This window comes from Ciona robusta, chromosome 11 (assembly GCF_009617815.1).
Source record: "Ciona robusta chromosome 11, ASM961781v2".
Lineage (NCBI taxonomy): Eukaryota > Metazoa > Chordata > Ascidiacea > Phlebobranchia > Cionidae > Ciona > Ciona robusta.
In genome coordinates this window covers 3,082,363-3,094,792 of record NC_143245.1, presented here as the reverse complement: position 1 = coordinate 3,094,792, position 12,430 = coordinate 3,082,363, and the positions used below count along the sequence as shown (strand labels likewise).

Genomic DNA, 12,430 nt, shown 5'->3' with positions numbered 1-12,430 from the left:
CAAAGCGAAGAATGTTCAATTATTTCGCTGAGGTTTCGTCGTCGAGCCAGAGATCGAGACAGATCCGTTCACGTAATCAGACTGAACCGACTCAACAAATAACCGCTTTTTACGATTTGAGTGTTTAGGCTAGCGCAACTCTTCTTGTACTGCTCGGTGTATCAGGCTTACAAGTTTACAGTGAAGCTTAAGCGAATATAGTATGGGTGGTAGATACCAACAGCCTTGACATGGAATGGAAGATTTTAGTCGTGTTTTTCCTGGCAAGCACATTTTGGAACTGCCAAGGAATACCAGCAGTCACCAGTTTGTCACATTTCTCATTAAGGGGATTAAGAGATGTAAGTCTTTCGATTTGATTAATTTATCTTTAAATTATAGTTTTTAATAACTGATGTCGTGATTTCACTAATGTTATTACTCTAACATCCACGATGTGCATTCGGATGTGTGGCCAGTTTATGTTTACTTATTTTGCGGACATGTTTATCAATATATAGCCTGTTTCTTTCTGTCCATTAATTTATTTTCGAAAAAACAAGTAAGGGGAACAACTAAATATTTAAAACGTGAAAAATCATTTGACCATTTTTCTGTAAAGTTTTGTTTGTCCTACTGTTATTAATATTTTCTTTTTGTCACGTTCTAATTTGTCGCGCCATTCGATGATTTGTGTAAGCAACTGCGTGAATATGATTGTAAAATTAAGTCATATTTTACCAACAATTTCTCGGCTTTAACAGAGATCTTGCAACTGCGTAGCTGTTTTTTCTGTAATAAATTATACACGTATAATGTGGATAAGCAATGATATTTGTATTTGCTAACCGTTGACCTCGTTTTTGTCTCTGTTATACCATTGCGTATTGCCGCCAACAAAAGTTAATACCATGTGTAAGTTTTCGCTTACTCGATTTTAAAATGGCATCGGCGCCGAGCAGATTTTTGGTGAAGTTTTAAAGACTTGAATCACGCGTTCGTGGTTGCCACTCTCTCAGTATTGTTGGCACCATCCTCTCGTTGCGTCACTGTCCTTGTCAAGTGCGTGACGCAATCACTTTTACTAACGGAACTCATTGTGTGTTTGAATGTGAGTAGCAACCGATACCTTACGCTTAAGCGAAGTCCATTCCTTTCAAAAATGTAGTACCGTGAAGAAAGATGGGTTACCGGAAGCACCTAAATTCCATGTTTTCTGATCGCATTTTAGGACGAGAAAAGAGAATTTGTCCCACCTTACTCAACCTTATTATACGTTAGGAAATATCAGTTTTCGTACATGTGCGACTAACATTAACGTAACAGCAAATAGCAAAACCACATTACGTTTGAATAATGTCACGACCTAAAATATTGGATTATTTAACAAATCAGAGACAGTCGAAGGCGCCATATCTTGTCGGCGGTGTCGACGCCGCTACGTCTAACATTTCCCATTTTCGTATCTCGTTCTGTCTTTCTCTCATGCCACATTACTCGCTCTCACACAAACTAGACTGCACATAGGCAAAATTAGATATAAATTAGCTTTCCTTGTTATAGATATTGGTGTATTATTGTCCACTAAGTGTACAGTCAATAATACATATATTCAGCACCAATTCCGATCTAAATTTCGGCCAACAAGTAGAAAATTACATACTGCCTAATACAGGAGGTTTGTGAGTGTTATTAGGCAGTAACTCGATACTAAATGTTATGGTGCGCTGGAGCCCAGTTCGAAATCACGGCAAATCTCACCACATCTGTTCTGCCGCACAGATTTAGTTGGAAATATGACCAGATGCAGGCTTGATATCCCCACCAAAATTGCTAGACAGACTAATAACGTAATATATTCCAAGCACGATAGAATTCCGTCACGTATTCGGTTGGTTGTTTGTCGCAATTCTTGGACTGGTGTTTACTTAGTTATTTCCGCTACCACCCCGATGGTAGCTCTTTGCAAAATTAGATTGAATCGCTCAAATTTGTCTGCGATCGTTTATAAAGCGACCGACGCCACCTTTTTATAAGTTAATAAGCAGATCTTTTTTTTCATTAACATAATTATAATCGCTTTTTATATTAATTTTACCCATTTACGTGAACTCCACAGTCACATTACCAATGTCCGTAGCCTGTCTATTATATATTCTACTTCGACCAAAACGCCTCAACATTTTTTGTCCTGGTACAGGATTCGCACCACTTACCATAAATCCAAATTTTCCTTTCACGATCAAGATTAGCTTTCGATTTTAGGAGCGGTTTCCTTTGGTAGCTGCATGGTCAACACTCAACAGCGTGAATCGCACGCACATATACATCTTACATAAAAATCTAATCCTAAAAATGTTAAACAATTGTTTCGCAAATTATAATTATGTTTTTTTACAAGATGGTCACATTTCAAAGCAAATGCGGGTCGTGTCCCAGGGGACGAAAAAGAAAGTTCTGCGGAAGCGACGGAACAACTTTTCCTAGTTTTTGTGAAGCAAAAATGGCTCAATGCAATGACCCCCTGCTTGTAATTAAACGTGGAAAATGCAAGGGTAGGTTTATTTTACCTTATAACTTTTCGTTTGCATATTTACCCAACATATAATTACATAGCTGGTGAATTGATTGCAGTTTGAACTGTCTTTGGTGAAAAACGTAAAATTTACCTTACATCTTAATTTGCGAAATGTTTTATTAATACTGTTTACAAAACTGTACACTCCCAGGCAAAGATATATGTACGAAAGCGAGGACGCACGCAATACTTTCCCCATACATTGACTACTTGCCAATTTGTACACCCAACGGTAAATACGCATCACATCAGTGCTACGAAAAACCTGCGTATTGTATATGTGTCGACCCGGAAGGGAAAATGGTTCTTGGTTCTGCGCAAAGACGTGCCCAATTCGACTGCCCAGAAATTGGCGGTAAGCTGTAAATCTACAATTTCATGGTTGACTTATCAAATCAATCCGTTATGGAATATTAGCTTATCCGATATTTAAGTAACGTTTGCTGCCTTGCTGGATAATGGAGGTCTGTGTGAACTAACGGCAAATATGCGGTTTGGGCATTTTTGAAGGCGTTGGGTTTACAATTGTTTTTTTTCTGAATCTATTTAATTACTATATCGTTGTTGACACTTTACGTCGGCAACACGCGTGTCGTCCGGCCATACGTAATAAATATATCAAAACTTCTATTTTAAAAGTAAATATGTTAAAGCTGTTGTTAAAGAGTCCGGCCCACGGTTCTCATGGTTGCGCAGTTTTTTGCATAAGAATAAAGTTTTATGTCTACTGATGCTAAATTAACAGCTAGTTTGTGAAAATTCGCTTTAATTTAAAAGTTATGAACGTTTAAAAAATCAAATTTCAAAGTTGTAAAAAACGTCACTCGCGGGCACTGTGACGTCACAATGCAATATTTCGTTTATGGGGAAAACCCGGCCTATCAGCGGTTTATCGTTTATTGCTGCAGTTTTGATAGATAAGCAAATCATAACGTTTTTAAGGTATTAACAATACTTATGGCTTCAGCAACTTATTGGAAGTTATTTCCTAGGGATCAGTGTATAACCACACAAAATAGCCTACCAAGCTTAGTGGAGAATTAGTTTTTGTTACTTTCTAGGGTTCAGATTTTAAATTCTTTTTGTTTTTTCCCTATATGGCATAGACTATATTTATATCTGTATTTAAAGTTACCATATAGGAGTTTACCATAAGCAGAGTAATCATGCCTGATAGGTGCTGTGTTTAAAATAGCAAGACAAGATTGGCTGTAAAGCGATAAGTGCGTGTGTGTTTTCATTTTCAAAAGGAAGAGCGGGGCTTAGAAAAAAGCAAGCAACATTACATTGGTATGCTGGTCATCTCATATTTGTAGTGCACATTTTACTTCAGATCGCTTTACTATGATATGTTCTCATTAGGATATGCAAGGAAACTTGTTCGGATCAAGTAAGCAGCATGTATTTGGAGAGCGCAGAAGAACAGATCCACCATCTGGTACAAGCATTCTTTATTCAAAACAATGAAAATAATCCAATACTTAAATATGTATTTCCAGTAATGTTGAATGTACTTAATTTAAAACAACATAACTCTTGCAAGAATCACATTTTGTATGAAACAAGACCATTCAAAACTGAATGATGAAATATTCTTGCAAATGTTGTTGAACTGTCACTATAATGTTGAACCTTTCTGTTTTCATTTTTCAGTCATTCCCGTACCTACCAAACAAAGTTCTGATCAGCTGTGTAGCGATACTGTCTAAACAAAATAAACGCCATAAACATGTGATTGACCAACTTTTTGGTATGAAGGCCAACAATAAATACTATACTAGAGTAAATTGATTTCACTAAATTTGTATTCCATGCTCAGGTCTCAGTCAAGAATATAATATTTGCAACACATATCTGTTTACACAAATTTCAACAAATTCAGGAAAAAAGACAGTGCAACACTTTAAGCAACAGACTTATTAAATGTCACATTTTTTTAATAAATGCTATTCTTGGTCAACCCACCAAATTGTGTTGTTGATTTGCTCAGCTTCACTTATTTTCTATGGTCTTGGCCTGTCTACTTCCCCAACACTTGCTGGAAGTACAGGTTCAAACTGTAAAGGCTCAATACCTATTGCTAGTGGACTAGGATCTTCACTTATGTCACTTCATCAGATGAAATACTTATACCTGACTATACATCACACACTGACACTTTTACATCATTGTTAACTGACAAATTTAAATAGTGTAATACTCTGTAATACACTTACAAACAATGTTAAAAAATTTTAATTTTAAACTAAAATCAGGCCATGGCAATACTTAAGCATATTTCTTAATTTAAAAGTAACAGAAAATGCTATGTCGACGGTACACTCTGTTTTGCTGCAAACAGCAAAGCCTAAATCAGCTGATCGATTAGAAAAGATCGTGACGTAATTTACGTCATAGTGCCCGCGAGTGACGCAACAATAAGGGAATTTTTTGGGCACTTTTTAAAACGTTTTTTTGGCCAAACTAAATATTTTTTTCACAAAAAATTACCACAGATAGTATTTATTAAGTGTAAATTTTCATTTAAAACCAACTTGTATGAGCGTGGTCCAGACTCTTTAAACTTGTTGTTAAAACACGACCTTTGGCCAATGATTCGTTGATCGACCGAATTCATCTATAAGGAAACAATTTTAGATCCATGTTTTCCGGTGAGGAATGCCTGAAAAATTCGTCGATATCGGCTTGTCGTCAATAATAGGGGTTTTACTCAATCCGATAATTATGGTCACGATTTTGCTCCCGAAAGCATATTTCGGAAATTACACCTTAAGGTTGTGATCTCACAATAGCTATTTTATGGAAAATGAACGGTTCGAATTATATTGGAAGGCGAGGAGTGATAATTCTCAAACGAGATTGTCTGCAAGTGGATGACACAGCTGGTCGCTCCTATTATTAAAAGCAACTCCCTAACTTAGTGATGCCACCAACATTTTTAAAATATGCAAAAGTCGCCGCTATCTGTCTTACGGCAACACGAATAGTTTTCGCTGTAAATTTTCCGTTTAAATTTCACTGGTCAACACTGCACCTCATTCACGCCAAGAAAACAAAACAAACCAGATTCTCGCGATCGCTATTGTGACGTGTGGGAACAGGTGCCGTTTTTCGCAGTGCACCTGTTGTCCGCTTTTTTATTAAAACCTTCCGAAATACAGGATATAAAGCAATCAATGAGGACGACTTATTAACTTACAGCCCAATTGGTTAATTCCCGACCACGCCTTTATTATATTTGGTTTATTTGTGCAATATGTACAGTAGGTAAGGGGAAGACGGGACACCTTTAGCACATAGTATTCAAATATCCGGATCGTGTTTTCAAAAATTAACAACGATCTATATGGGAGTCGTCAGCATATGGTTTTACAATCCTTAGCGTTCTTTGTTTACTATCTAATGGGACGAGAAAATAGAATAAAAGAATGTTCTATTTGCCTCAAACCTACCATATTTGTACATTGCGGTTACGTTTCCTTTTTTGCACAAATTATACCATGACAGTTATGCGTTGCAATTTTCTAATCAATCTTTTTGTCCACAGGTCGTCGACTTTCTGGAAGGTCAGCAGGTAACTTTGCATTTCTAACATCTTCTCCTGGTCAGTTCTCATTTCATTTTAAGCCCCTTTTCACTCGCAGATAGCTGCACAGACGAAAATCTATTTGTATTGATGCAGAAGATTGAGAACATCGTGGTTCGTGAGCTACGGACTTTGAAGGTAACCGCAAGCACTTTTACTGAAATGAAAAAAATTAAATAAATTATATTAGTTGCTGATCACCAGCATCGGCAGAATGACATTTTTTCTAAATCTGCATTTTTTCGAATTTTAAGTTTCCCGACAAATGATACTCTAAGTGAAAGTTTTGTATAAAGCTGGTTTGAAACGTGTGATTGTTTTTGCAGGATACTCGTTGGTCACGTGCTCAGCGTCTCCACCGCGCACTTAACCACACTTTCAACAAAGTGGATCTCAATTCGGTTAGTTTAAATTAACTCTTAGTGTATTTTGTATAAAATATGAGACACAGTGTATAAAACAGTGCAAAATTATTTATGTGTATTTACAATGAAAAATATGGCAAATATTATGCGTGTAAGACAGTAAAATTTTGTGGTCAGAATTCCCAAATAAACTGGAAAGAACTACGTTCGCATTTGGAGCTGATGCACGCTGCCGAATGCGTGACGCTATTTGCCGACAGATGCGACGAAAACTTAAACAACGAGATTAACCTTACTGAATGGAGCAATTGTTTATTTAATTGTAAGTAGCTTTTGAAGGTATATCAAATTATATACTACTGTTAGAAAAATGGGGGAACCCTTAGTACATAAACCCGATTTTTACTAATCGCATTTTTAACATTCAACAACACTCTTTTAGAGTTGCGAGGCTACGATTTTATAATTCTGTAATTTTTCTTTATTTTACTACCAAATACGACGAGAAAATAGAACACATGTCCCGTCTTTGTTTATTTTTGGAATTGGAATAAATGTGGTTTCTTTTCCCCAGCTAATGTTATATGGTACTGTGGGGGAAGATGGGACACCTTTAACAATTATACCCAAATATCCTGATCAAGTTTTAAACAATTAACAATGGTCTATAGAAGTCGTGAGGATACGGTTTTATAATTCTTTGAATGTTCTTTGCCTACTACCAAATGGGACGAGAAAATAGATTGAAAAGGTGTCTCATCTTCCCCCACTGTACTGTACGTAGTGATTAAAACAATATATACATATATATATTACAGTGACCTTGGTGCCGATTGAGCCACCACCGTCCAGGCCCACAGAGTTGGACATACCATTGTCAAGTAGGTTTACATAATTGACTTGTTTAGTCATTCCTTTTTTATGTATCTTTCAAACAGCATATCTTGTATTATTGAACATCAACTATCATGCTGAGTTAAAGCTATAATAATCCTGTTAAATAGATTATATGGTGCACTAAATTCACTAAAAGGTAAAAGTAAATTCGCTAAAAAATGACTTTTGGTTGAAACATTTCTCAATACTCTATAGCTTATACCGCTACTTTCACGGCATAGTAGTTATAAAGTCTGTCTGAGGTTTTTATTAAGTTTAACAGCAGTGTAATCTGTATACGCCAGGTGGTCGAGACCCACCAAGACTAAATCCACCACCGAATTCTCAAGTAGGACAGTGTTACCTCGTGTACCTGAACGACGGGTGTTCAATTCCCTTCCAAACCATGGTTACATACGACAGATGCTGTAACGGTTTGGGTTCGGGTTGGGGTGCAAGCTGCTTGTCATGTGATCTCGGTAAGAAAAACCTGTGTTTGCGGATGAAATCGAAATTATATAACACATGTAATGTTTTCAGCTGAAAACCGGCGAAGGAACATTTACAAAGGTAAATCTTAATATTTTGTAATTTGAAAATACTGTCAAATTATTGTTTTACGTTGTTCAGATGCAGATTGCAGTGGTGCAATTTCAAATGAATTAAATTCACTCGTTTATCAATCTGTTATTCGTGAATACGCTCAAGCTGCTCCATTACAAGTGAGTGCTGTATTCAGTAGAACTTAAACATTTTAATTGTTTCACCATGTTGCTGTTTTGATCGTTTATTGTTTTGCATGGTTTGTTTATATATGAAGATATTATTTTACTCTTTTTGCATTTATTTGAATTCTAACGAAATATAATTTGTAAGTCATCAGTTACCGCAACGAGTCGTATCAACAGCGCTCTCGTGTGGAAGCATTCGCAACTGGACGTGAACGGGGTAAGAAATAAATAAAATATTCTTGGTTTACTACCAAGGACGAAAAATGCCCCATCCTACCCCATCCTACTATATGTTAATGTGGGGAAATATGGGACACCGTTTAATTTTGTTTTCTATAGTCCCATTTAATAGTAAACAAAGAACATTCAAAAAAATATTTAGCCGTATCCTCACGATTCCCAAAGACCGTTGTTAATTGTTTAAAAAATCGACCAGGATATTTGGATATTATGTGCTAAAGGTGTCCCGTCTTTCTCCAGGGTACAGTAAAATAAAAAACGTTATTAATCCCAGGACACCATGGTTAACTCACGAGAGTTAAAAATTTTCCGTCGTCGTCTGAGATCAGTTCTCTCGAAACAATGTTTTCGATATTTTGCTCGTCATTGTGACGTAGATCACAATCAAAGAATCGCACAAACAGAATGGTTAACATGCCTTACACCAGGTACTGTGACTTCAGATTGTTAACTTGGAATGTTATTTTTAAAATATTTAATCTTAAGAAAAACTGTGAGCTGTAACACATTTTTATCTAAGCCTCTAAGGTACTGCTACTCGAACCAAAAGACAGTTAAATTGTAGTTTGTTAATACTAACAAGTAGCCTTTTACACGTTTTGCTCTTTGGATTGTATAGGTATAGGTTATAGTTTTTCTTTTTTTTATCAAACTGTTGTTTACAGTATTGCCAACTGCGCCTGCTGTTTCAATCGGAAGTACTTCGACACAAACTTCAGGTAAACACATTAAAACATGCAAAGTTCTATGCATTTATATCTGTTGTAATATTTTTTAGAATCTTCACAAAGAAGTTGCCAAAGTGAAAGACAGAAACGATTACTTGAACGTAACAGCGCAAGTGACGTATTTGTACCACGGTGTGAAGGTAATATTTCATTACAGTAATTACTCAACCATGAATTATAGGTTGACGCATACCCACATTATTTAATATTTACCTTTCCGTTTGATTAATTTTATGGCGGCATCCATAACACATTGCGGCGTGTACTTGTTTTATAATTGGGATGGTGGTTGTGAGAAAATTTAATTTGATATGAAATGTTTTGAAACTTTGGGGTAGCAGAATGTCATTATATATTTTAGTTTAAACGTATGACAAATAGTGACATTTTTGTTTTGTAAGCCAAGTTTACTAAACTTATCGATGCGTCTATAGTAGGCTACTAGTCAGTGAAATAATATAAAATGGGACATGTTTTCATTCTCTTTTATCGTTTTGGTAGTAAACAAAGAATATTTTTTAGAATGAAATAACTCTCACGGCTCAACGAAAGTGTTGTTACCTGTTCAAAACATGACTATGATATATAAGATATAAATATGTGTAAACGGTATATATGATATAATATATCCTATCTTTTTCAACAGTATTATATTTTAGTTGCTTTCTGTTTTTTGGACCAGACAAGCATGCCTGTTAAATGTAATTTCTTAACAAACGTTTTTATTTTTTTAGGCGAGTTATTTAGTTTAGTCCAGTGTCACGCCAGTTCTGGATATTGTTGGTGTGTTGAAACAGATACTGGCAAACCAATCACTGGGACACCTATACGGTAGGATTTTGTTTGTCTTTCAGTGGTACTAAGAGTAATAATTTTCTAACTTTGCCCAATATTGAATAAATGTAACTTGCATTAACCTTGTGTGTCGAAAAAACGACAGTTATTGTAACATCGGTGTTCTGTTTATACCCCTCGTGTTCGCTTACAAGTTACCACGTATGTAACTTTGTAGAAGACTGTTTTTTTGTATGGCTGACAATTTAGATAACTCTTTAATGACCACTGGGTTAAACAATCACCGTGAAGGGTGAGCCTTTTTGGTAGTGAACAAAGAACATTTAATGAGTTAGAAAAACGTATCCCCAGGACTCCAACAGACTGTTGTTAATTCTCTAAGACACAATCAGGATATTTGGATATTACGTCCTAAAGGTCTTTTACAGTCGCGGGGCTACAGATTTGATTTTGATTTGATTCATCTTACCCCACAGTACTATAATTTTTTATTTTTTTATTTCTATGTTATTAATTAACCATTGTTTTGTTGGTTTCTAGAAATAGTAACACCACGCCTGATTGTTCACGTCACGACACTACTGTAGCGCCACCTAGCCGAAGTCATCCACCGCAGAGAATTCCAGGCAAGTCAATATTTCTATTCTCTAAGTTGATTGAATGTAAATTGATTTAAATTGTAAACTTATTTATCTTCGCGTGGTGGCGCATGGCCAGTCCATCTAACACGCGTGTTAAGCTTCATTAACCTTGTCCTCGCTTATGAGTTACCACACATTTTACTTTGTGGGTAGGCCTACCGTACTTAATCAAGTTTTTCCTTTAATTTTTGGTGTGTGGCTGAAAATTTAAACAACCCAATAAAGCAATGGCCTTAAAATGTTTTGCCCAACGATACTTACGTCTGTGCACCGACGGTAATGCACCGACAAGCCTTAAAACCAAGCAGGCGTGCTAACCTTTATGCCACGACGCATGCGTTTTCTCCTATTAAAGCTATTCATTTAATTTGTTAGGTTGCAAAAAAACGTCAGCATTCCTTGCTTCTCTTCGCACAGCATTGACGACACGATTAAGAGGATCTCCTGGGTAACACTTAATTAATATATTATTTTTTTAAAAATACTTTATATTCACAATTTTATAACATTTTAAAGTCACATTTTTTATATTTTATATTCACAAAACACAGTTTTGTTACACAATAACTATTTACAGTTCTGGTTCGGAGTGGCCAGCAGTTGTGGAATGGTTTTTCGATCTACTAGATAAAAACGAGGACGGCTTGTTAACCAAACGTGAAGCACGTTATATTAAAAAGAAGCTGAAGGGAAAGGTTACCCCGAAGAAATGCTTACGTCGCCTTCCAAAATATTGTGACAGAGATAAAAACAAAAAAGTTGGCAAAGCTGAATTTTTTGAATGCTTTCGCGTTACAACGGGTTAGTAACGGCCTTTAAATTATTTGGTTTTAATATTTTATTTTTATTCTTTTGTTTTAAAATGTTCTTTCTAATTTCAAAAGCGTCCAAATTCATTTTCTTAGCACATAATGCGTTACCTTGAAATATAGTTGGGTAGAAAAAGACGGTACCTGCTTTCATTTTCTTTTTTGTCCCATTTGGTAGTAAACAAAAAACTATTCACAGGAATATATAACTGTAGCCCCGCGACTGTAAAAGAGCGCTGTAAATTTGTCAGATATTTAGTTGTCAATGGTATCCAATCTTAATTAACCCAACAGTACTACAAAAACGTTTTAGGAATATATTTTTCCTTAAAACATATTTTTTCTTTAAATATTAACAACGGTCTATGGGAGTCGTAAAATACGATTTTATAATTCTTTAAATATAATTTGTTTGCTACCAAATAAGACGAGAAAACCGAATGAAAGGGTGTCCCATCTTCTCCCGCCCACCTTATATATAGTAGCGTGGGGAAAGACGGGACAGCTGTAGTGCATCCTAACTATACGATAGACGTGTCCTATTCTCTCCCACTCTACTATATGTCTATAAACGTATTCTACCATAAACGTATGTTACCTCAATTGTTTTACTTCCAGGAAGACCAACAAGAATACCTTTAAAAGGCAGCATAGCAGGTTAGAGCACATATACCCACTGTATAAATGGATCTTTAAAAGTGATTTGTGGAATCGGAATACTTTTATTGGTTACATAACTTTTGTGGAAAACACCATGCATCGTTGAACACGTGGTTGACCAATTCATGAAAATCAAAGTCCACTCCAAAGTATATATTAAAATGTAAATACAGTTCACATTTTGTGGCGCGTTTATATATTGCAGTATCATGTCGCATAAAATCGTGTATATATTTGAATCTTTAAATTGTAATAGGCTACTTCGCTGGCTTAATATAAGCGAGTTCCGTATAGATTCGGTTTTAAGTGTATCGATACACAATTTGGTAAATTTCGACAGCTATTTATTGTGTTGTTTAATGTTTCTTTAATGTTTTTTTTTTGTTGAATAAAATTGGCTTAATACTTGATTTGTTATCGTTATAAGAAAACCCGGGCACTT

At 35.7% G+C, this 12,430-nt stretch overlaps 1 protein-coding gene and 1 long non-coding RNA gene across 2 annotated transcripts; one reads left to right on the top strand and one right to left on the bottom strand.

Moving 5' to 3' along the window:
- The first annotated feature begins 87 nt into the window (after positions 1 to 87).
- LOC149728081 (uncharacterized) lies at positions 88 to 12,398 on the top strand. The gene is made up of 20 exons (XM_089889315.1): positions 88 to 341; positions 2,381 to 2,534; positions 2,709 to 2,912; positions 6,105 to 6,131; positions 6,202 to 6,281; positions 6,470 to 6,544; positions 6,686 to 6,830; positions 7,327 to 7,389; positions 7,690 to 7,863; positions 7,925 to 7,954; positions 8,015 to 8,106; positions 8,261 to 8,332; positions 8,630 to 8,783; positions 9,021 to 9,074; positions 9,134 to 9,223; positions 9,818 to 9,914; positions 10,419 to 10,504; positions 10,895 to 10,967; positions 11,097 to 11,320; positions 11,947 to 12,398. The coding sequence occupies exons 1-20, from the start codon at positions 231 to 233 to the stop codon at positions 11,988 to 11,990; spliced, it is 2,049 nt and encodes a 682-aa protein (XP_089745441.1). The 5' UTR covers positions 88 to 230; the 3' UTR covers positions 11,991 to 12,398.
- LOC149728082 (uncharacterized) lies at positions 4,031 to 4,683 on the bottom strand. Its single transcript, XR_016386084.1, has 2 exons — positions 4,523 to 4,683; positions 4,031 to 4,222 (listed from the first exon to the last, which is right to left on the bottom strand). It is a non-coding gene; the product is annotated as an uncharacterized LOC149728082 (long non-coding RNA).
- Positions 12,399 to 12,430: the final 32 nt, after the last annotated feature.

Bases quoted from the DNA above. Each gene is read 5' to 3' on its own strand.
- LOC149728081 (XM_089889315.1), top strand. From the start codon at position 231: ATGGAATGGAAGATTTTAGTCGTGTTTTTCCTGGCAAGCACATTTTGG. The intron at 7,955-8,014 runs GTAAATCTTAAT...TACGTTGTTCAG, and splicing joins GCGAAGGAACATTTACAAAG to ATGCAGATTGCAGTGGTGCA. The intron at 9,075-9,133 runs GTAAACACATTA...AATATTTTTTAG, and splicing joins TACTTCGACACAAACTTCAG to AATCTTCACAAAGAAGTTGC.